General features: G+C 34.1%; 1 protein-coding gene across 8 annotated transcripts in view; it reads right to left on the bottom strand.

Annotated features, from left to right (window-relative positions):
* Nucleotides 1-23,519, bottom strand: part of LOC145280080 (rho GTPase-activating protein 18-like) — a 312,700-nt gene that overhangs the window by 66,459 nt on the left and 222,722 nt on the right. For 7 of the 8 annotated variants that reach the window (XM_080131781.1, XM_080131785.1, XM_080131780.1 and 4 more), the window contains 4 exons: nucleotides 18,222-18,287; nucleotides 9,796-9,962; nucleotides 5,879-6,101; nucleotides 303-439 (listed from right to left, as the gene is read on the bottom strand). In XM_080131781.1, coding sequence (XP_079987907.1) covers nucleotides 303-439; nucleotides 5,879-6,101; nucleotides 9,796-9,962; nucleotides 18,222-18,287 — 593 coding nt within the window. Of the gene's footprint in view, nucleotides 1-302; nucleotides 440-5,878; nucleotides 6,102-9,795; nucleotides 9,963-18,221; nucleotides 18,288-19,916; nucleotides 19,964-23,519 lie in introns of those variants that run through there. The other variant, XM_080131788.1, reaches the window with a different exon arrangement.

The raw sequence follows: 23,519 nt of genomic DNA on the forward strand, positions 1-23,519 counted from the left end.
TTTTATTTCTGTAACCATATGTGTTAACGTCCCATGCTATTTATCCTACGCAAGGAAATACTGATGATCTCCCCTGTTATTAAGAGAGAGCCCGCCAGGGGGCCCGAGGTGTTATACTTTTATCAGTATTTCTCTCCAAACCAAGTCGCTCGTGTTCATACTTCAAATAAACATCCTGCTTTTATCACATTACTGTCTGAACCTTATTTCATCTTACCAATATTAACTTAGCGTTTAAAAAAAAAAAGTTCTTTCTCTTTTCATGTCTCTTTAACTTGTCTTTTATACCATAAGATACTGACCTCAGTTTTTTCTTCGATATACCACATCTCAGAATCTTGTTCAGATATGTTCGGAAGGGTTGTCACTTTACCTATGACATTGTTGCCAGCCCATTTGTTCCAGGTGTGTTTCGGGTTAATGCTGAGCATCTCGATACCTGTATGAAAAATAGAAATCAAGTCTTATCAAACCATAATTTTAAACGGACATGGTTGATTCCTAATATTTAAAAGTGATGTCCAATTTCCCGCCAGCTATGCAGTAAAATAGCAACTTGTGTTGAATTCATCATATATAGGGTGCCCCCCCCCCAAAAAAAAACGGGCCCCAACTCTAATTAAGCCCCGTTTCTTAGTGTTTTGTCTGAATGAAATGAAACTTTGGTCATAACTAGTTTATTATATTCAAAACATCACATCAAAACACTAGAGTCTTTGGCCTTTTTTTCCTCTGTTCTACAGCATATGTTCTAGATGGCCTCCATTTAGCTTTTGTTTTTTTTTGGGGGGGTCACCCTGTACAATGGATTGTTTAGTTTTATTTCTATGCATTTTTATTCATCTTTCTGTAATTCATTAAACAAAAACTAAAACTTTAGCATTAAATGATCCCAGAAATAGAGCTAAGAGTAAAGTGTAGAGGTTTTAATACTACACGTAATCCTTTCTGTCCTTTGTCAGTCAGTAAAGAAGAAATCCTTCTAGTATGAGTTATTAAAAAAAAAATTGCTTTGAAGAGTGCTGTTTTTGGGGACAATGATTTTCCCCATATAAAAAACTGTGTTTAACCAAGATTACTGAAAGACAAGGTCTGTTAACAGAAAAATTATATCATGCAGAATAGGAAACAAGCAAGATCTGTCAAGCAGTCAGACTTAATAAATGTAAGCCTTTTCAAAAATGGATGAAAAAGCTTCTTTTTTTTTTTAAACATATTGAACATAAGGAAAACAATTTATACTTAATTTAACTTTATTCAATATTAAAAAAAAACGAATTACATTAAGTGTCATTTTTAGGAGGCATCCTAAGTGGGGGAATTGTGCAGCAAGACGTTTGTTCACATTACATTTAAATTTCTGCATGTCAGAGCAGGAAGGGGATTCTAAAGGTGAGGGATTTGAGGAAATAAGCTATTTTTTTTTTTTGTTACATAGGCATCACCACTTATCAAGGCCAAGCGGCCACTCGAGGATAAGGGCTAAAGAGTATACACTAGAAACTGGACAATATAGTAATTGTTAGTAATGGAAATTTGGTAAATTTGTTAAGTGGAACAGCTCATCAGGAACTTGTTTACGTTAGACTTGAAGACAACCACATTGTAGTCAGCTGGAAAGCAGGAAAACAGAAGACAATTCCACAGGCGTGCAGTTCTAAGAAAAAAATTTAGTTAATGGAATCTACGTTTAGGTTTAGGCACAGATAACGAGTTGGGAGAATTATTGATAGTGTTTTCAACTAGACGAGTATTTCTTATGAAAGTTTGACAAGGGGGGACCATAGACTGAAGCTCAGTCGAACACTTTCCATGAAAATAAGGATACAATAGAGACAAACTCGCAACCTCTTCTGTGAGAAAGAGGTTGCAGGGAAGAGAAAAGGATATCTTCTACGAGGCTACAAAGTCTATTTTGAACTCTATCAAGGCAGGACAAGTCCTTTCTAGCAGCTCCTGCCCAGATGTGGCAACAGTATTCCATCCTTGGACGTACTTGGCTCTTATATAGATAGAGAATTGCATCAGCAGTGAGATATCTACTGGATCGATAGAAGGATCCCACCATTTTTCCAGCAGCCTTAGCAACAGATTTGATGTACCTGTTCCATTTAAGATCAGGAGTAAAGGTCAAGCCCAGAAGCTTGTCAAAACTTGAGGCCTCCTCAAGACGAGAGCCATTCATTTCAACTGATGCCAGATGGGGATCAGAACGTTGATGTAAAGAGAGAAGCTTTGTTTTAGATGCATTAAAAGTAACCAGCCACTCCTTTCCCCATTGTACCACATGCTCAAGATCAGAGAAAAGAGAATCGGAGAGAACTTGGTTGTTTACTGACTTAGATGTGCTACCATAGATGGTAATGTCATCAGCATAAATGTTTACGAATGATGTAAGGATGTGATTTGGAAGATCATTAATGTAGATCAGGAAAAGAGTTGGGCCCAGGATGGACCCCTGAGGGACTCCAGCATTAATACTGTGAGCTTCTGATTTTTGCCCATCAATTACTACTCTTATGAATCTGTCAGAAAGAAATGATTTAATAATTAAGACATTTCCAGCTATACCATAGCTAGAGATCTTGTGAAGTAAACCTTTATGCCATACCCTATCAAAGGCCTAAGATATGTCAAGAGCAATTGCCCTAGAAAGGTTGCCTCCGTCGAGAGATTCGCTAATCCTATGAGATATAACTGTAAGCACATCTAGCAGAAAAAGTAAAAGGGCAAGATTTTGCTGCTTGTCAGGTTAGAAATATTTATATCAAGAAAATACAAGTTAAATAACTTCAGAGCACGTGGAATTACTAAATTATAACAATATACCAAGCCAATGTTGGGTAATTATAAAAGTCTTGTATTGATTTCAGGGCAACATCTGGCTTCAAAACAGACATTCGATAGATGTAAACATAAAGCCATTATCAAACAGATTATGGTTCTTCATACAATTAATAGACAAAATGTAAGTAAAAATTTACTATTATAATTGATTGTTACATGCACCGAATGGTTGATAACTTTTTGTTTTGAACTTTTTTTTGTTTTGTTCTAGCTGTGGATGAAGTATCCTATTGGATGACAGATATTCACCTGTTATCTCATACATTCCAACAGAGTAATCTTTTTATGATTTACGATTAAGTGCAATTATTTGAATCTCTTGCACTTGGTTCACCGAGTATATATTTGCTAAATAATTTCTGAAATTCTTTTACATTAGTCCAGTTTCTCTTATAATTATTGGAATCTCCTTAAGATTCCAATTTCTTTTCATGTCAGACATAAAACCTTGTTATTTTGTAATCTATTCTTTAATTGTTTAACCTAGCATCATTGGAAACAAACTTCTAAGATTGCTTTTTTCTCCTTGTTCTATATGAACATGTCAGGTTTTCTAGGTATGTAGCTGTAGGAATTGCATAGTCATAGTGAATGATGTTTATGTTATGTGAGGGCATGAATCGGGTGAATTTGACTGGTGACCTTAAAAAGTCATATTGTTCAAAATGGGACAAGTTTTGGAGAACCATATGATTCCTGTGTGCTTATAAAATGACAATTACGAAAAGTCAGACAAGCTGGCAGGGAAAAGTCAGACAAGCTGGCAGGGAAAAGTCAGACAAGCTGGCAGGGAAAAGTCGGACAAGCTGGCAGGGAAAAGTCAGACAAGCTGGCAGGGAAAAGTCAGACAAGCTGGCAGGGAAAAGTCAGACAAGCTGGCAGGGAAAAGTCAGACAAGCTGGCAGGGAAAAGTCAGACAAGCTGGCAGGGAAAAGTCAGACAAGCTGGCAGGGAAAAGTCAGACAAGCTGGCAGGGAAAAGTCAGACAAGCTGGCAGGGAAAAGTCAGACAAGCTGGCAGGGAAAAGTCAGACAAGCTGGCAGGGAAAAGTCAGACAAGTTGGCAGGGAAAAGTCAGACAAGTTGGCAGGGAAAAGTCAGACAAGTTGGCAGGGAAAAGTCAGACAAGTTGGCAGGGAAAAGTCAGACAAGTTGGCAGGGAAAAGTCAGACAAGCTGGCAGGGAAAAGTCAGACAAGCTGGCAGGGAAAAGTCAGACAAGTTGGCAGGGAAAACACACCATACATTGAGGGTGGTGGTGTTTCAGAACACATGAGCCTCCTCACCTATGCATTCCGACATTTTATGGAATTTCTTGTTCGTAATAGACAATCGTCAGATCTTATTCCTGTTGTTTGGTTTTTAATCGAATTTATTTTTTTTCTTTTAATTATTACAAAAGCTTAAAATATAAGCAGGTGATTTTATATCCTTATTTCTTTCTTGCAGTAAAATAGTCAGCATTATTATAACTACTGCTATTATTATACATTAATCTATTTAAATATATATAACCTTGCTTTTTTTTCTATCATATCTCAAAGAAATATATAAAATATGTATATATATTTGTGGAAATATAATTTATTTCCTTATAATATATACCAATGCTCATGTAAGAAGCTCAATTTAATTACAGAGCAATATAATGAACAAATGACAAAAGTTCATGATGTTGACCATATTACAATTTATTCTTTGAATTCAGTTGACATTTACAATTCTTGACAGTATCTGTTTCATTGCACAAAAGCAATCACTTCATTATTACATCAATCAGTGAATCTATTGATTCAAAATGGCATAATGTAAACATAAGGTATTTACTGCTTCACAAAAAATAGCGAAGAAATGAATGTGAGAAATGTGAAGCGCCAACGTTGCTTTCACATGTTCGCCAAGTTTCAGAATCTAATGGATAGGGCAAAAGTGTTATTTTTTGCAATTTTGGGCCATTTTTGAGCCCTTTTTTGAGTTTCTGGGAATGTCGAATCCCAGTGAAAATGGACAAATGGTGCAGTTTCACACCTTAAAACGTGTATATTTGAATTCAACACCATGGAAAACCACTATATAGACATACCTATCAAGTTTTTGAGCAATATAAAAAAAGAGCTCAAAAACAGCATGTTTTTTTTAACCCTAAAAGTCCCAGAGAAATACAAACCAGAATTTTGCCAGGGTCACCCATACTGAATTTATAAGAACAATGGGCTCCACATTTTGCTCAGTTTCAGGAAAATCTAATGGATGAGTCAAACACTATGGGGCAAAAAAGTGTAATTTTTGGCCATTTTGGGGCATTTGATCTCTTTTGAGCTCTTAGGGATGCCGAATCCCAGTGTAAATGGATAACGATGCAGTTTTAGGCCTTAACACATGTATATTTGAGTTGACCACCATGAAAAACAACTATATAGTCAGACATATAAAGTTTTTGTTGAGAAATATAAAAAAAAGAGCCATAAAAGGGGCGTTTTTAGCACTAAAAGTCCCCGAGGACACGAACCAGAATTTTACCAGGGTCGCTCATACTGGATTTATATCACGAACAATGGGCTCCACATTTTGGCCAAGTTTCAGAAAAATTTAATGGATGGATCAAAAGTCATGGAGCAAAACGTGTTATTTTTATCCATTTTGGGGCATTTTTGACTCCTTTTGAGTCCGTAGGGACACAACAAGAATTTTCGCAAAAAAAGTTGTTTTTTTTACTGTGCACATCTATTTAATAAAATACAATTTGTGGCAAAATTTCAGGAAAATTAATGAACGGTTATCTGGCAATCGTCCGAACTAACGGACGCACGGACCCAAACTGAAACCATAGGTCCCTCTCCAATAAATCAGGAGGCCAATAATCAAATTTTGTTCTTTCTATTCATGGTTTTCAGTCCTCTCATAATACTCATCATTCAGCAAACATTCATCCATTAACTCTTATTCTCAAGTGGCTTTAGGACTTGATAAATGGTGACTCATTAGCTAAATAATAAAAACATTGCTTAAAATGTAGTGCTGAATTTTTCTTACCACATCCATTTGAATTTTCGAATGCATTCGGATCTCCATCCATAGCATAAAGTCCTTTCTTATGAAAATATCGATATCTGTTATCTGATCGACGGGAAGAAGCATAGTCTTGATTGGGATCGGAAATGGCTAATGAATGACCTCTGAATCCAGGAGCATTACCACCGTATCCTTGTGAAGGACTATGGGGCCTCAAAATGTGATTTTGATTTGAATGTGAAATCTGAAAGAATACAAAGCATGTAATAATTCATTGAATTCATCGGATACTTTTAATTTTATTAATTCATACCAACTTTTGGAGCAATGTTCATACTTCATGCATCAATTTCCATCATTACATACATTCTACTGCATTATCTATCTATATATAGAAAAGCGAAAATGTGTGTATGTATGTATGTTTGCATGTATGTGTGTATCTGCTAAAAACTTTTGACAGACAGAACAAAAATTGACAAACTTGGTATCATATCGAAGCCCCATCCTTCGCACGAAAAATATCGAAAAATTGGCCAAAAACGTTCATTTTTTTTTTACCCCGAAATCGACAATTTTCTACAGGGAGGGGTCAACAAAAACCGTCGTCTCATGACAACGACAGTTCTACGCATGCGTCAGATGACGTCATGACCTGATTTAGTTTAAATAGTTGAAGAACTGACTAAATTTCATGTACGTCGTGTTAGCTCTATTGGTTAGAGCGTTGGTTCATTATCTAAACGTTTTGGGTTCGAATCGTGGTGTGAGAAGTCTTTTTTTTTTTCGATTTTTTAAATTTAAATATTGAACCAGTGTTATTTAAGCCATTTTTCACGTAACATTCGTTTTTCTGTTTTTTTTTTTTTGTTTTTTTTTTTACTTTGCTTATTCTTAGGTTTTCATTAACACCCCCGACCGACCACACACACCCAAAAACACCCGGGTACCCACCGATTTTTTAAATTTTAATATCAAAACAGGCTTATTTAAGCCATTTTTCACATTTTTTTTTTTTTGGTTTTAACGTTCGTTTTTCTGTTTTCTTTTGTTTTTTCGATTTTTAGATTTAACATCGTTCGTTTGCCTTACGTTAGTTTTTTTTTTTTTTTTTTTTCGATGTTTTGATTAACAATCACCCACTGCCCGTGTACCCCCCGCTTAAGTTTTAACGTTCATTTTTGTTTTCTTTTTTTACTTCGCTTATTCTTAGGTTTTCATTAACACCCACCACCCCCGCCTGACCACACACACCTCCAAACACCCGGGCAGTGCCGGGTACAAAATCCCATAGACATTTCTGTTTAAAACAACATCAAACCATCATCATCATCATCATTAGAATTCAGCCGTGCGAATTCCTCTGAATTCGTGTCGACTAGCAAGGTCACTTGGCATCGCTCGGTCCGCATCATATCACAGAGCCTGCCTGCTTACTACCAATTTTTTTTTCGTTTTGCACTCGCAATTTTCCTTTTCTTTTTTTCTTTTTGGCTCAACACATTCCTCATTTGGAAATTTAAAACAAAAATATTCCTTAATTATTTTTTTACCAGACGACTTTTCAAAGAAATAATATAAAAAATATTTCTTTAATTTAAAGATAAATAAAATAAAATCATTTTTTATTAATTATTCTGCAAAAATTGTTAATTGAAAATCATTAAAGATATTTTTAATTGTTAAATGTATGCAGCCAGATGACACGTCAAAGGAGTAACACTGAAAAGAAAAAACAAAAAAAAATTGTATTTGGATTCTTCAGACTACGGTTCTCATCTTGAATTTTCACAATGTTTCGGTTCATGTAACCTCAAGAACACTTGGGGTAATGGATAAATGTCTACTTATAGTAAGGTTAAATTATTTTTATCATTGTTTAATGTATTTATTTCAGCATTATTGTAATTAAGTATCAACATTCAGAAACCTGGGGAAATGTAAAAGAAAAAGAAAATGCATGCTGGGATTAGCTAGCCCTTCTCCTGCTTTTTTTTAGTATATAATTCTTAGAACTCGCTAATATAGTATGATGAGTTTAAATGATGTAAACAAAGCCATTTTAGGGTTAGTTCTTTTTGTTCCAGCAACATACCAGGAGGAAATGTCTACTTATAGTAAGGTTAAATTGTTTTTATTATTAATTATATCTGATACGTAATTTCTGTGTATTACATCGCAAATCTACGCATGAATATGGGAGGGGAGACTATCTTCAAATATTATCCTAAAGCAGTGGTTGATGGGCAGAAATAAGAAGCCCACAGTATTAATGCTAGAATCCTTCATGGGTCCATCCTGGGCCCAACTCTCTTCCTGATCTACATCAATGATCTCCCAAAACACATACTTAAATCATTCATTGACATCTATGCTGATGACACGACCATCTATAGCAACACATCAAAGGCTGTAAATGACAAAGTTCTCTTTGCTTCTCTCTCCTCTGATCTTGAGCGCGTGGTACAATGGGGGAAGAAGTGACTGGTTACTTTTAATGCACCTAAAACCAAGCTGCTATCTTTACATCAAAGCTCTGATCCCCATCGGGCATCAATTGAAATGGATGGCTCTATGTTTTGACAAGCTTCTGGGATTGACCATTACTCCTGATCTGAAATGGAACACGTACATCAAATCTGTTGCCAAGGTTGCTGGAAAAATGGTGGGATCCTTCTATCGCTCCAGTAGATATCTCACAGCTGATGCAAATCTATCTATATGAAAGCCAAGTACGTCCAAGGATGGAATACTGTTGCCACATCTTGGCAGGAGCTGCTAAAAACAGTCTATCCTGCCTTGACAGAGTACAAAATAGACTTCGTAGCTTAGTGGGGGATACCCTTTTCTCTTCCCACAGAAGAGGCGTTGCGAGCCTGTCTTTGTTTTATCATTATTTCCATGGCAAGTGCTCGTCTGAGATCCAATCTCTGTCCTCCCCTCTCCAATCTTTCACGAAAAACATCCGTCTAGCTGAAACCACTGTCAAAAATCACCCCCACTCTTTATCTGTGCCTAAATCAAAATGTAGATTCCATGAACAAAGCTTCTTTGTTAGAAGTGCACGCCTGTGGAACTCTTCCGTTTGCCTGTTTCCCACCTGGAAATGTCTTCAAATTCAACAAACAAATTCCTGATAAACCGCCCCCTTAAGTAAGACACTTTATCAAATCTTCATTACTAACGATCACTACGATATCGCATTGATTACTGTACACACAATAACCCTTATCCGGAGTCACCTCCGAGCCTTGATAAGTCGTGACTACCATGTAAAAAAAAAAAAAAAAAAAAAAAAAAAAGAAAATTATTTCGTAAAATACAATTCTAACCTACACTCTTCTGGAGGTTGAAAGTTCAATCCTCAGTGTGGGTGACACTCAAAATACAATTGTAAATTACTTAGGACTTCTACTTAGTCCTAGCTTCTACCCAGCCATGGTGTAGATGAAATAAAGGGTACTGGTCAAAATTCCATGCAAATTTCAGAGTTCAACAAAAAGTCGAGGGTTAGATCGATCGAAACATTGTGCGAATAACACTCAAGATGAGAACATAATAATGCAATGCTACGAATCATCAATCTTCATCTCAAAAATTTAAAAACGGGTCCCAAAGTTGAACAACAATTCTCAGTTCAAAAAGATGTATCTGAAGAAGATTGGAGGTTACATCAGTCGAAACGTTAAAAATAACAATCAAAATAGGAACAATAGTCTAAATAATGCAAATAATAAAAATACTGTTGGTAAGAAAATTAAATTTACTAAATATTTATATTCTTTTGGGGATTGAATGTACGAAAAACCTTTTTTGAAAAGATGTCTCTTTATTTTTTTTGGGGGGGGGATACATTTCACTGGAACATAAGAAAGACTAACATAACTTTATGTTGTGATATCATTTCTTTCTTCTATTAAAATTCAAGGAATACTTACATCATTGGCAGGAAATATATCTCTCACATCTGTTTTGGAAGCCTGTTTTTTTCGTCCCCATGTTGCCGTAAGAGTATCCATTCTACGTTGGACAGTGGCACGTTGCTGCTTTGTAAGTGTGGACATCATCACATCAATATCTTCATCTGTATTCATCTCATAACCTTCTAAAAAAATGAATACAAAAAAAATCTTAATCATCATCAGTTTAACGTCTGTTTTACATACTGGCATCTATTTGGCGACTTTTGAGAAATTAACTTCCGAACTAACCTTACTTGGACTTGTAGTGGCTATCATCCTAGTCAGATTGAGCCAACTTGCTCCTGAGCAAAAACTGCGTCTCAAATCAACATAGTCCAGTTTTGTTGATCTTAGGCCAAGTCGCAAGAAATGGCTAACCATTCCTGATTCCATCACCAGAGACCAACTACTTGTGGGCCTGATAGTATATCCAGATCGTCCTTAATTTTTGTAATCTAGATGTTCTGAACATATACAAACTAATCTATCTCTGACCAGGTTTTTATTTATTCCTCTTTCTCTCAAGTCCATTTTTATCACTTCTCTCCATGTTTTCCTTGCAGACTGGCCTTGCTACCTCAACTGTTCTACATCTTCTAACCCAAGAACTCTCATCCATTTGTTTAATGTGGACATACCATCAAAGTCTCCTGTTCTGCACACCTCTCCCTATACTGTCCAGATTTAATCTTCCTCTGAAGTCATCAGATCTAAGTCTTTAAGACTTGCATAAAACCATCCAAATATACTTTCTCCACATCCAAGTTCTCATCCATTTGCGTTATCTTACACTTCTCAACTTACTCGTAATTAAACTGCTTATAAGTACTGCAAACCTTGAATTCAATTGGAGAGAAAAAAAAATGAAAGGATGGAAAATTTCAAAGATGTAAGGAGCAGAACAGAAAACATGATCTGACATCTATTTCTGGTTAGAGTTTCAAGGCTTTCTTACTAATGTGACCCCACATTATAATTTAAGGAGGATAGGTTTACTTTCAGCTGCTGTGTAACTTGCTTCTCTTATTTTGTCCTTTAGTCCTCAGATTCCAAGAGCAATGTTTTGAACAAAGGAAGAATTGCTATTTTTTTTTTAAGTCAAAATCTATAGAAAGTTTTTGACTTTGAAGTAGTATTTCTCTTTTTGTTTTGCTTACATAAAGTGACTTCATACCCATAAAATCTTTTTTAAAAACTACCTTTCGATAAACTGAGCAGGGGATATTTCTTAGAAAATATATTGTACTCTTTGACTTACCTTTTTTTTCATTTTATTTTTTTAATTTTTTTTTTCATTTAAATACTTCTTTTTGGAAGCTTTTGCCATTGATAATGATAATAAAATTATATACATTAATGTAAGGATTTAAAATCATGTTCCGTTTTGAAATAAAAATTCCAGCGTACTAGGTGATCCCCCCCCCCAAAAAAAAACAACTTTTCTCTAGGCAGAAGTTCCCAATGTTTTGCACTGAAACAGTTTTGTTATGTTTAGGTGGAGCACTTTGCTTTCAAGGAAGCGACCTGAATATGCCGGTTTCAGGTTGGGGTAACGGTCAGATCCAAAATAATGTAAGAGTATCAATTTCCACAAGCAAAAAAAAAAAAAAAAAAAAAAATGTTTGTAGCTATCTAATACTAAAACTCTGAATAGTTTGTTCTTGTGCATATGTAATAATGTCACAAAATGAGATATCCATTCTATTAGAGATGTGGGAATCACTGTGCACTGAGGTGTTATTTACTTCCTTCCCACTGCAGAAAAATGTGACACAAGGTCGAAAGAGTAAAGCCAGCACCCCAAAAAGCACCGACTTTTTAAAAATTGCCTGGGAAGCCTTGTTGGTATTCCCCAGTCAAGGTTCCTCAGGTAGTAAACAAACTTACACGATCTGAAAGATGGGAGACTAGGCCTGATCCAAGACTAGCCAGAATGAATGCCTCAACCCATCAGATAAAAGGCCATCAAAATGACCCAGTTTCTGCTTGATTGATTGTCAAGATCAGAATCTTTATTGACAAGTGACTATTTACATTTTTACAAGTGTGGTGACATTAAATATGTTCGTATCAGGATTTTAAAAAATTTTCTAGTGATTATCTAGGCTCACCTACGACTAATTTGACCACCATTTTGTTTTTCATTCTAACTCGACAGGCTACCTTTATTTTTAAGAGAAAAACTACCTTAAAAGAAGTTAAAACACAAAAAACTTATACAAGTAGGTAGAAGAGTAACTCAGCTTTCCTTTGGTAACATTTGTTGTGTATATATTTTTGCACCACTTTTTTGCTTGTTATTCTAAAAAAATCATTGATTTTTCTTTAAAATTTACAAAATTTTATGGTTTCATTTAAATAATTTCACCCAACCCCTTCCATTTTATTTAAAAAAATGGATAGGGCTTTTAGTTCTCTCCCATTGTAAGAATTTAGACACCAGAGTCGGAAAGTGGGATTGAGAAGTCAGTGCCCCCAAGGAGGGGGTACTCTGACCTGCAAAAAATGCCTGGGCAACCCCATTGGCATTACCTGCTAAAAGCGCCTTAGGCGATGTGCAATAAACTAACCCCTTCTCAAAGAGAGGGCAGGGCCTAGGGGAATGGATTTCCTAGAACTGCACAGAACTTCCACTGCAAATTCAACAGGGATCAGGTCATTGTAGGAATAGTTTTAATCTCTTGACTTTAGGGGCCTGAAGATAAAAATCCTTAGAATTAAAAAATGAATAGAACAGCTGCATTTTACCCATTTTATGTCTGGATTAATATTTTTATAATTACCTTTTAGTTTTCTGCAATTAAAGTTTATATTACTATTTATGTAGATAAATATTTACGTAATATGAGTATACACCCTCCATACAAAACTGAAGCCCCCCCCCCCCCCCAAAAAAAAAACTGTTTTGGTAGTGTTTTCTATTATTATCAGATACAATGGTACTCCATTGGTGAAATTAAAAAGAAAAAGTTTTAAAAATGTTTCATTATGGAAATAGAGTGAAGGTATTTTTCTTTCCAAATTCATTTTATTCGACAGATAGAAGGTTGTTGGTCTTTCTATTTGCTTTCTTTTTCTTAAACATCTTAAATGGCTTCATCTAGCAGTTTTTTTTTTTGTTAATGTTTGTGTGGGGACAAGGATTTTATATAAGTTAAGAGAAAAAAAAAAATCTTAGTCTGATCTCATAAATTTATTTTAACTCAATAGAGCCTTTTCAAATGAGAGGGATGTTCATGATTTATCATCTGACTAGAAAATGGTAAAAAAAAAATCACATGCTGTTTTGCATTTACTAAAAAGGTGGAGAGGAAAGGGGAAAGAATTTTAACTTTTTTTCTAGCTTTGCCACAGAAATTGCTCTATCCTTTATGGACATTATTATATATATATAATATTGTAAAAGATGAATCTTAACTCATAAAAAATATAATTGAATGGACAATATATTTGCTGGTGTTATTAATTTGATTATTTTTTGTTTTTAATTACAAAATTGCAAACGATAAGTTTAGATACATCCAAACATCTGTAAAGGCTAGTCTGTCATGCTTAAGTTTGAAATAACATTCCTAATCGTCTGACATGCTTAAGTTTGAAATAACATTTCGAATGGTCTGTCACACAAATTAAATGGAGGCAGCATTCTTGCTTTTATGTTTTTGTATTTATTAAACTGTCAAACAAGAATTTGAAAAAAAAAACTGCAACTAAATTTGAGATCACTGCAGCTCGTCCATTTTATAGCATATCTAATCTGAATTATTTAATGCCGAAACACGATATCTATTTTCAATGATTCATCGAAAACTCTTGCTTCACCCTTTCCCAATGGTATTTGTTCGTAAATGAACACAGATTCAGTGGATATTCATATTATTTGTATTATTCGGATTCTTCGGACTACCGTTTTCATCTTGAGGGTTATTTTCACAACATTAGAGTAAAGGCTCTTAAAATTCATTCTAAAATTGCTCGCAAGAACCCATAGCATAACAGATAAAGTACTTGGTGAAATTCAGTACTCAGTTACACTCTTCTGGAGGTTGATGGTTCAATTTTCAGTGCTTCTGACTCAAAATACTTAGGACTTCTATCCAGTCATGGCTGATGGAATGAGAGCATGCTACTCCCATGGATTAAATAAAGAATTCCGTTCAAAAGTGTACAGATTTTAGTCTGACAAAGAGATTCCAGGGTTCAACAACAAGATACACCTGAAGGTTGGAGATTACATCAACTGAAATGTGAAAATGACACTCAAGATGAGAACACTAGTCCGAACAATCCAAACAATATTCATGATCAATCCTCATCTCAAAAATTCAGAAACATAAGATTCATTGGAATTTGAACTCCACTTTTAACTTGAATAATTCAAGCACAACAACCCATAGAAATTCCATGGTTGCTTACCTATCGACAAACTTGTCAATCAAATATTTTTTAGCTTTTAATTTGTATGTGTATTGTTACAATTTACATATTAAAAAAAAGTTACTTATTCAAAATTGTAACAATTAAATGATTGAAATTAAAAAAAAAAAAAAAAAGCAAAGAATATGTTGTAAAACTAAGTCGAATGGAAGACAATTCTAATTATGACAGTTTATTGAATTTTAGAACAATTCATTTCGAAAGATAAAATTTTAATTTTGTTATTTATTGCATATTTTTTTTGTATTTCATCCTTTGGTGATCAGACAATCTCACTTTTTCACATGATTGTTAACATACGTGCGAGCACAAAATGATTTTGTTGAAAACCTGAATAGGTTATATTTATACCAGTTGAGGATAAATCCTCAAAAAGGTCTGACAAACTTTTTGCCATTTTTGAGTAGAAAATGACTTTGCATCTGTTGGGCTTAAGTATGGTTCTGGATAATCCTAGCTCTATTCTTCCAGGTTGTTGCTGCTCACCTTTCAGGTGGAGTAAGTTTATTGCTCACTGTCTGAGGCGCCTTTACTGAGAAATGCTGACAGGACTGCTCAAACAATTTTTAAAAAAGGCTAGAGTGCTCCTCCTTTAGGGGCACTGGCTTGACTTTTTCCACCTTCCAACCTTGTTGGACATCTTTTGCAGCGAAAAAGAAAGTGCATACCTACTATTGATCACCGGAGTAACGGTACCTCTATAGTCTCCTAAGTTTTGTTTAATTTCATCAATTGTAATAGCTTCAACCAAAAGTGTAACCTGTGGCTAAAGGAATAGATTAGAATTTTAAAGTTTGAATATAATAATATATTAAACCAAAGTAGTAAGTTAATTTCACAATGTTGATTTGGAAACAAATTAAAAATAATAAATCTGTAAACACAATAAAGACCTCCTCATCCAAAATTAGAACAATATGAAATAGAATTACCGGTTTTCTAGTCCATTAGCAGTCACTTGAACCTAGTGGTTCACAAACATTTTTTACATGGCAGCACATTATTGAGCTCTTTAAATTCTCACAGCACACACATCACAGAAAAATAAAATAAATAAAAATAAAAATAAAAACTCAATATTTTCTGCTCTAAAACCTTTTTATGCAATAAAATAATCAAGTTTAGTTTGAAGATTAGAATGATTAGTAGTAAGGTATGTTTTCATTTAACTTGAAGCCATTGCTTCACTAGACAACATTTGGCTACATAACACACAATGGAGAAGGAATGTCTGTACTTACAATCCAGTGAACTCCAAATTTTAAGTAATTATTATCACTATAAAACCGATAAACTTTTGCTTTTTTAAATAAAATTGTAGAATTATTATTGTCACCTTTTCTTTTTAAAAATTTGTCCATAATTAAGGGTGAATTGAATCTAACATTGAACAAAAAAACAAAAAAAAACATGCATAATTTCCCTCCAGAAGTGAAAAATTTATTTTCACCATGACTAAGGTTTGTGCAAAATTTCCCCAAAATCCAAGGTTGAGAAAAGTGCAAACAAACGAATGGACAAATGATTTTAGGGCTATTTTACCCCTATAATGACCCCTGAGGGAGGGTAACCCGAATTATCCTGGAAATTTGTTTTTGACAAAAATTTACTTCCACACAGACCAATGTTTGTGCAAAATTTTTAAAAGTTCAAGGCCTGGTTATCGAGAACAGTGCAAACAAAGTAAAGGACGAATGATTTTGCAGCAATTTTACTCCTATAATGGCTCCTGGGGGAGGGGGTAATCTGAATTATCTTGGAAAATCTGTTCTAGCAAAGATTTACTTTCATCATGACTAATGTTTGTGCAAATTTTTTTAAAAAATCCAAGTCAAATTTTATTGAGAAAAGTGCGAACGGACGAACAAGAGTGAATTACAAGGTCCAATTTCTCTTTTGTCGAGGGATCAGTAATAAATCAGTAATAATTTTTATCATATTCAAGCAGGTTTTATTTCTCCAATTAAAACCTTAATTTACAACACTTTAAAATTAGATAAAGAATCTGTTAATATTGTAAATGATAATGATATAAAGTAAAACAATGCTTACCAATGTTTATCGTTGTGAAAAATTGAAAATATCTAGCAATTTAAAAAAAAAAAAAAAAATGGTTTCTATAAAATTTTATTTTCTCTTTATCCTTCAAGCATCAATATAACGCAAGTTATGTGTGACCCAGTATTTAATACAAACAGTTCCATTCGTAACGACATGAAAACTTTTTCCTAATTATAACAATTTGTAACTTCAACCTATAACAACTTCATGGCACACCAGTAATCATTCTATGGGACACTAATGTGCCACAGCACGGTGGTTGGGAAACACTGCTCTACCCATTATGCCAAATAAGCGAGTCTGTTATACGAAGAACAAAGATAATCTTCTCTATAAATCTAATGCTTTGACTACAGAAGACATCTCACTCCCAATGCAATCTTTTATATGTAATAAAGCCAAATATGTCATAAAATTAAGTACTGTTGCCACAATTGGGGAGGAACTACTCTAGCATCCATTTTTGCCTTAACAAGGTTCAAAATTGGCTTCGAAATCTAGTAGGTAATGTCCTTTTCTCCTCCTTGCAAACTCTTTCACACAGAAGAGACGTCATGAGTCTATCTTTGTCCTATTGTTATTTTCATGGTATGTTTTCAACTGAGCTTCAATCTAACCCCCCCCTTACAAAACATTCACAGCAAACACTTTTCTAGCTACAACCACTTGCAATAATTTCTATGCTCTACCCGTGCCTAAATCTTAATGCAAATTCCATGAATAAAGTTTTTTTCCCAGAACTGCCTGCCTATGTAACTATGCCATAGGACTGCTTTCCAGGTGATTACAACATGGGTTGTTTTCAAGTTCAATGTAAACAAGTTCTCGTCGAGCCGTCCTCTTAAATCAAATCCTATCCAATTTTCACCATTACTGATTGTTATGCTGTTGTCTCACTGTTCACTTTACACTCATTAACCCTTATTCTCAAGTGGCTTTCAGGCCTTGATAAATAGTGACTCATGTTAAAAAATAAAAGTGGTTATAGTCTGTCTCTTCAATACTAAAATGATATCCAATCCTTGATATTTTCCACGGATTGTTTTAATCAATAAAGTTAAAAATAAATTCCATTCATAATGTCAGTAATTTTATTTTTTTGCTGTTAAGTGGTTTTATTATTTATCTACGACCGATTTAGGCACGAAAAACGATATGACTAGGTACGACAACTGCTCCTGTTGCTTCTCTAAACTCGATATTTTTAAGTCTAAGGAAAAAAAAAATGAATAAAAAAACGAACAAAAAGCAAACGATTTTAATTTAGATGGACTGGAATTTTTTTGTTGTTAAAAATCCTCATCAAAACTAAGTTTTTTTTCTTTCACACTTAGGGGAAATATTGAGGTTTTTTTTCAGGCTTACGAGGGAATATTGAAAAAAAAAAAAAAAAAATCCGTCCGTCATTACAGGTTGCTTGAATAACGTGCATAGAGAAGCAACAGGAGCAATTGTCATACCTTTGTAGTGTAGTAAATAAATAGTAAAACATTTACTAAACTAATGTTCAGTTTAATATTAAAAGATAAGGAACACTATAGGAGTACTAACATGGACCAATGGTATGAGCTGTGTTTGATTGTGAGGCTGTGGTAACATGTTCTACAGATGGGAAACCCTTAGAAAGGATTTCTCTTTATGGAAATTCCGCTTGATAGGAACATGGAGAGAGAAAGAAAGGTTATTGTCAATAATTCAACCCAATTATAAAAAAAAAAAATAAAGTAAAAAAAAACCCACAAAAATACAGAAAAATCTTTATGATGTACATATCAGTCACGGGACGAAAATCTCATATTCCAAAAATCGCGTAAAATAATTAAAAAAAATAAACTAACCAAATGGTTGAAAGAAATAATGGGAAAGGGGGGAAAAATAGAAAAAAAAAAAAAAAAAGAACCAACCTGCTATCCTGGAAACAAAGTGTCCTAATCCAATCATGGTTAACCAGGTGGCTTCCAATTCTCCTTCTGAAACAAAACAATATATTTTAAACAATTGTTTCACTATGTTATAAGGAGTTGCTTATTTAGCGCTCTTATTAGTATTTTCGATGCTATATAATTGAAAGAAAAAAAAAAACGTTCCTTATATATATATATATATATATATATATATACATAACAATTTTGCTAGATTCCAAAGTTTTATTCATCTTACCAATCAAACCGTGAAAAAAATAAAAAAAAATAAATAAAAAAATACAGGTTTGTAAAATATACCAAAGTTCTTATTTCGGAAAAAAAAAAAAAGTTTGGCAAGATGATTAAAGACTTTGGAATCTAGCAAAATTTTTATTTATTTATAAATGCTCTGTTATATCTTAAACATTGAGCTGATGATTTCAAAAAGATTTGATTACATAAAGGATAGAAAATATTTGCAGACGTTTACATTTTCAATATATATATATATATATATATATATAAATGAATGACAAAAGTCTATATTCCAAAGTTCATGTTAACCATCTTGGAATTTATTCTTTTTAATTCAGTTGACATTTACAATTCTTGACAGTATCTGTTTCGTAGCATAAAATCAATTAATTATATCAACCAGTGAATCTATTTTGCCCTTAACTCATCAGAAGAAATAGCAAATCCATCAAAAGGAGATAAAGTGCGTCTTGATGTGATTAAAATCCAAAAATTGGAAGAGAAATTGTAAATATCTTATATGTCTACATTACGCCATTTTGAATTTTATCTATTTATATATGTAGTATAAATGATCAGAACATTGATACCATTGGTTTCAAATTCAGCAAAGTGAACAAAGCCATTCCTTTCCCCTTATGGAACCTACAACAAAGGCTACGGAGAGTCCATAAGGAGGGTGGGTGGGTCATATGCTGTTCCTTTGTTATGTATAGTAAATGATAATAAAAGTACTTATCTCAATACTATTTATTACTGATATAGCTCTATCCAATAGAATATTGAGCTCTTGATTTATCCAAGATCTGTCGTCTTAGTTCAGTTCTGTTCCGATTTTCAAGGGTTGCTTCTCTTGATACATGTGTGACGTATTAAAAAAGACATTTTTCATGGATTTTTTTTTTTTTTTTAAATAAATCATGTTGGTTTTCAATGCTTAAAAACAAACAAAAAACCCACTGGAATCAGATATTTATAAACTGTACGTCCGATAACAAAACTATGGTTAAGTCACAACATGCCGTGTAAAAAATAAATAAAGTCTGTATTTTCCTAGTGAAGACTCTTATACAATTTGAAAATTAAAATTTGAATAAAATTTAAACTATTAAAAAAAAAAAAAAAAAAAAAAAAAAGCAACTAAAAAATATTTTTAAAATTCAGGTCCCGAGACAAAATCCTTTTTTTGTAAGAATATTCAAATATTATACTTTTTGATCTCGGAAAATTAATAAAGAATGAAGTATTTGTTTCATATGCAATTAAAAATTCTATTAAAAATAATCATTTTTTATTTTTTCTTAACATTTGAATTGGAGTTATTTTCAGAATTGAAAATACTCAAATAACAAATGGACAATCACGGATTAAATAAATAAAATGAATAAATAAATAAAATAAAGAAACGTCATTGCAGTGAGAATTTCAATGCAATTATACCTTCTGATATTGAATAAAATTAGGCGTCAAGTTACAGCAAGTCGTCATTGTTTGCCTTTATAATATCCAATGCTACTTTCCATAAAGATAATGGGCAAGTTCAAATGGGGGAAAGAATTATAAAAAACATACTTTATCGGTCAGAAAGACCATCTTTTTTAATGATATCCTTTCTATGTCGATGTAACCTTTTTTTTCACATCAAAAGCTATCAAGTTACGACACACGTCAAGTGAGAGAGACTTACTAGAAATACTAATTTCAGTCGCAGTGATAGAGTTGAAACATTCCCAGAGACGAAACGCAAATAAATTGCTCATTCAAATTCCCAGCAATAATTATTCAATATTCACACTTGACATTCACAAGTGAAAGCTATTTCAAGTAAAAGACAATAACGAACAGAACTTCTAACGAGTTGTCGCCTATGTACATTCATCAGATTCGCTTTAGCACCTGTTTTACATGCTAACATGCATGGGATTGCTATAAAACAATTTATTTCCAAACTAACCCTTTCTCTGGCTGGAATCTTTATCCCTTTTTCTCTAAAGTCTATTTCTATCGCTTCCTCCCATGTTTTCCTTCGCCTTCCTGTGGTTGCTGCCAGATTTATCCTTTCATAGGACAAATGAGTTTTGGTATTTTTGGCCCTTGCAAACTTTATGCCAAATAAAATAGCATTCTGCATCTAGTCTGATGCACTGCAGCATCTGTTGTGGCTGTACAGTTTGAAGCTGGAATTGGCTCTCTGAATGTAAGCGATAAGGAGATCTAGGTTTTCCAGGTTTTTACCAGGGTCCCACTCTCGGGTTTGTAGACAAAGTCCGACGGAAAGGCAAGCCAATATGGTTGGAGCCAGCGCAGCTGCTGAAAGCAGAACCCTTAAATGATTCTTCTTAAAAAGATTTGAGAGAAAGAAACACGAATTCTGTAACGGTGAAAATTTTAATATATTTCCAATTTTGACAAAAATAATGAAGATCTTCATTGTACTTATTGGTTGTATCAAAATGAAAGCGAAATCCTTAAGGATTTTACAAACGACAATGCTGAAATACCAAAACCTAACCGACCCTGACTAAATCCATCTCCATAAAATAGCCCCTTAAGGTAAAAAAAAGACAGGAACAATATTGTTCTAGTTAGATTAATATCATAATGATGGTATAAATAAAGATATAAGATAACTATTTATGCTCTACATAGCTTAGAAGGTAAAATAGGTGCCATTACTTTCAAGCTGTGATTCAGTCAATGCCTCTGCCAATGCCAAGCCCCTTTTTGTAAATTCAACCCAAGAGAGAACAGATCACTTCTTCAGTGATCTGTCAACAATTGTTCGTCAGCTCAATGTAGTAGCAATTTTTTTTTTCTTAGTCCCTAATAGCGTCAACGAAGTAAAAATCTTAAATCTATATATATTTTAAATTAGTCATCATTTCAGCCTAAAATTTAATTATGTATTTTCGGCAGTCACATTTATTTCCTCATTTCATATGATAGTCTTTAACCTTTTTTGTATTGCATGAGTCTGGTGTCGCTGTCATGTCTATCTCCTACCCCTTTCCTTTGTATTATTTTATTTTTATTTTTATGAAATATTTTTTGTACATTTTGTATTACTTTTATGTCAATCGTTATTTTTATTACAGTTTTCACAGCTGCATATGTACAGGAATAAAATCATTCTAAACATAATTCAAGCAGTTAATTCTCTCACGCATATCAGGAGAACTGACCCTACTACCTCAACTGTTCTATATTTACCAACTCAAGAACTGACCTATTCATTTAACGTGGCCAGACTTACCATCAAAGTCTCCTGTTCGGCGCACATTTTCCTATCCTGTCTAGATTTAATCTTACTCTGACGTCATCAGAATTAAGCCTGTCCTTACACATCAATTATATTACTCTTGTATCATTTCCCTCCATGCAACACATGTCCTCAACCATTACCAGCCAGGTTTAACATGCACGCATTATCACACTGTGTACACAGGTTTGATAGCTTCTCCCCTTCATCGGTAATGATCTGCTGGCTAGTAATAATAGTTATGACATTACCCCATCCACTCCTAACTATATCAATCACAACAGCTCTTCCCTGTTATCCAGTAGGTATTACCAAAATAACATAACTTCTGAACCACCTTAATGACTTCACCATCAAAAAGACACTTTCTCCACATCTACCTTTTCATCCATCTGTAACATTGCAATTATAAACAAAGGAAAGAGATGAATAAAAATCCGGGTCAGCATTTTTTTTTTTAATTTTTTCTTTTTTAACAAAAGTTTTTATTGCAGTTACTGTCACGTCTTGGCAACACTTAAAAGTCTCGTCATTGTCCATCTTGCCCGGTGTACACTTCTTCCAGCGACAGCTGACTCATTCTCATTCTCCTACTTTACACGTCCATTTTCTTTGACGTCGACTTTCTTTCTCTCAACCACGTGGTACATTTTTTCTTTTCTCTTCTCACGCACACTTCCCAAATTGCATATACACTTTTTTCGGCTACTGCTGCTAATCTCTTCACAAGCCAGCTATCCTTTGCTGCTGATGATACTTTCCCATGCTCTCACATGCACTATTTTACACAGCTTCATTATCTTAACTTCTTACAAACTGGTTATCATCTCGCATCTTACCAGCAATTCCACTGCACTCATCTTACAGGAACCACAATTTTTTTTTTACAAATTCTTGAAAGAAAATCATTGCAAAACTATTGCATAACAATTATATCACCAAGGTAACAAACAGCAACCTCAATAGATTTGTCATTCAGATACATTTTCTCCACATCAGAGTTCTCATCCATCACATAATACTTTAGACAAGAGTGCATTCAACAATAAGTGTTTCTCTTGAGAGCACAAGTGAACCATGATACTTGACTTCTGCATCTTAAACTTTAAGCCACCAAACTTTCGCGAAAAACACTCGTCTAGCTGAAACCCCTATCAATAATTTCCCCCAATCTTTATCTATGCCTAAGCGTAAATATAGATTCCATGAACAAAGCTTCTTTCTTAGAACTGCATGCCTGTGGAACTGTTCTATTTGCTTGCTTTCCAGCTGATTACAATTTGGTCATCTTCAAGTCCAATGTAAACTAATTCTTGATGAGCCATTACCTTAAGTAATCCAATTTACCAAATTTCCAACGATTACTACAGTATTGTCCCATTGATTACTGTACACGCATTAACCCTTATCCTCGAGTGGCCGCCAGGCCTTGATAAGTGGCAACTCCTATGTAAAAGAAACAAAAAAAAAACAAAAGCAAATGAAGCATGCATGGTCCCCCGTGAGTGCACAGTGAACGAGGCATAACCCACTCCCATTTACCCTCAAAAGTCCCTAGGGGGATGTCAAATCCTGGTGAAAATGAACAAACGGTGCAGTTTTAGGCCTTAACATAAGTAAATTTGAGTTCTGCACCATGCAAAAAAAGAAATGACCAAGTCCATCATTTGCTCCCCCCCACCGCCCCATTTAGCCCCAAAAGTCGCCAAGGCCTTAACATATTTAAATTTGAGTTCAGCACCATGCAAAACTGCTAAATGGACATACACAGAAAATTTTGAACA

The sequence above is a fragment of the Euprymna scolopes genome, chromosome 7, assembly GCF_053919585.1.
Source record: "Euprymna scolopes isolate OS-2025 chromosome 7, ASM5391958v1, whole genome shotgun sequence".
NCBI lineage: Eukaryota > Metazoa > Mollusca > Cephalopoda > Sepiida > Sepiolidae > Euprymna > Euprymna scolopes.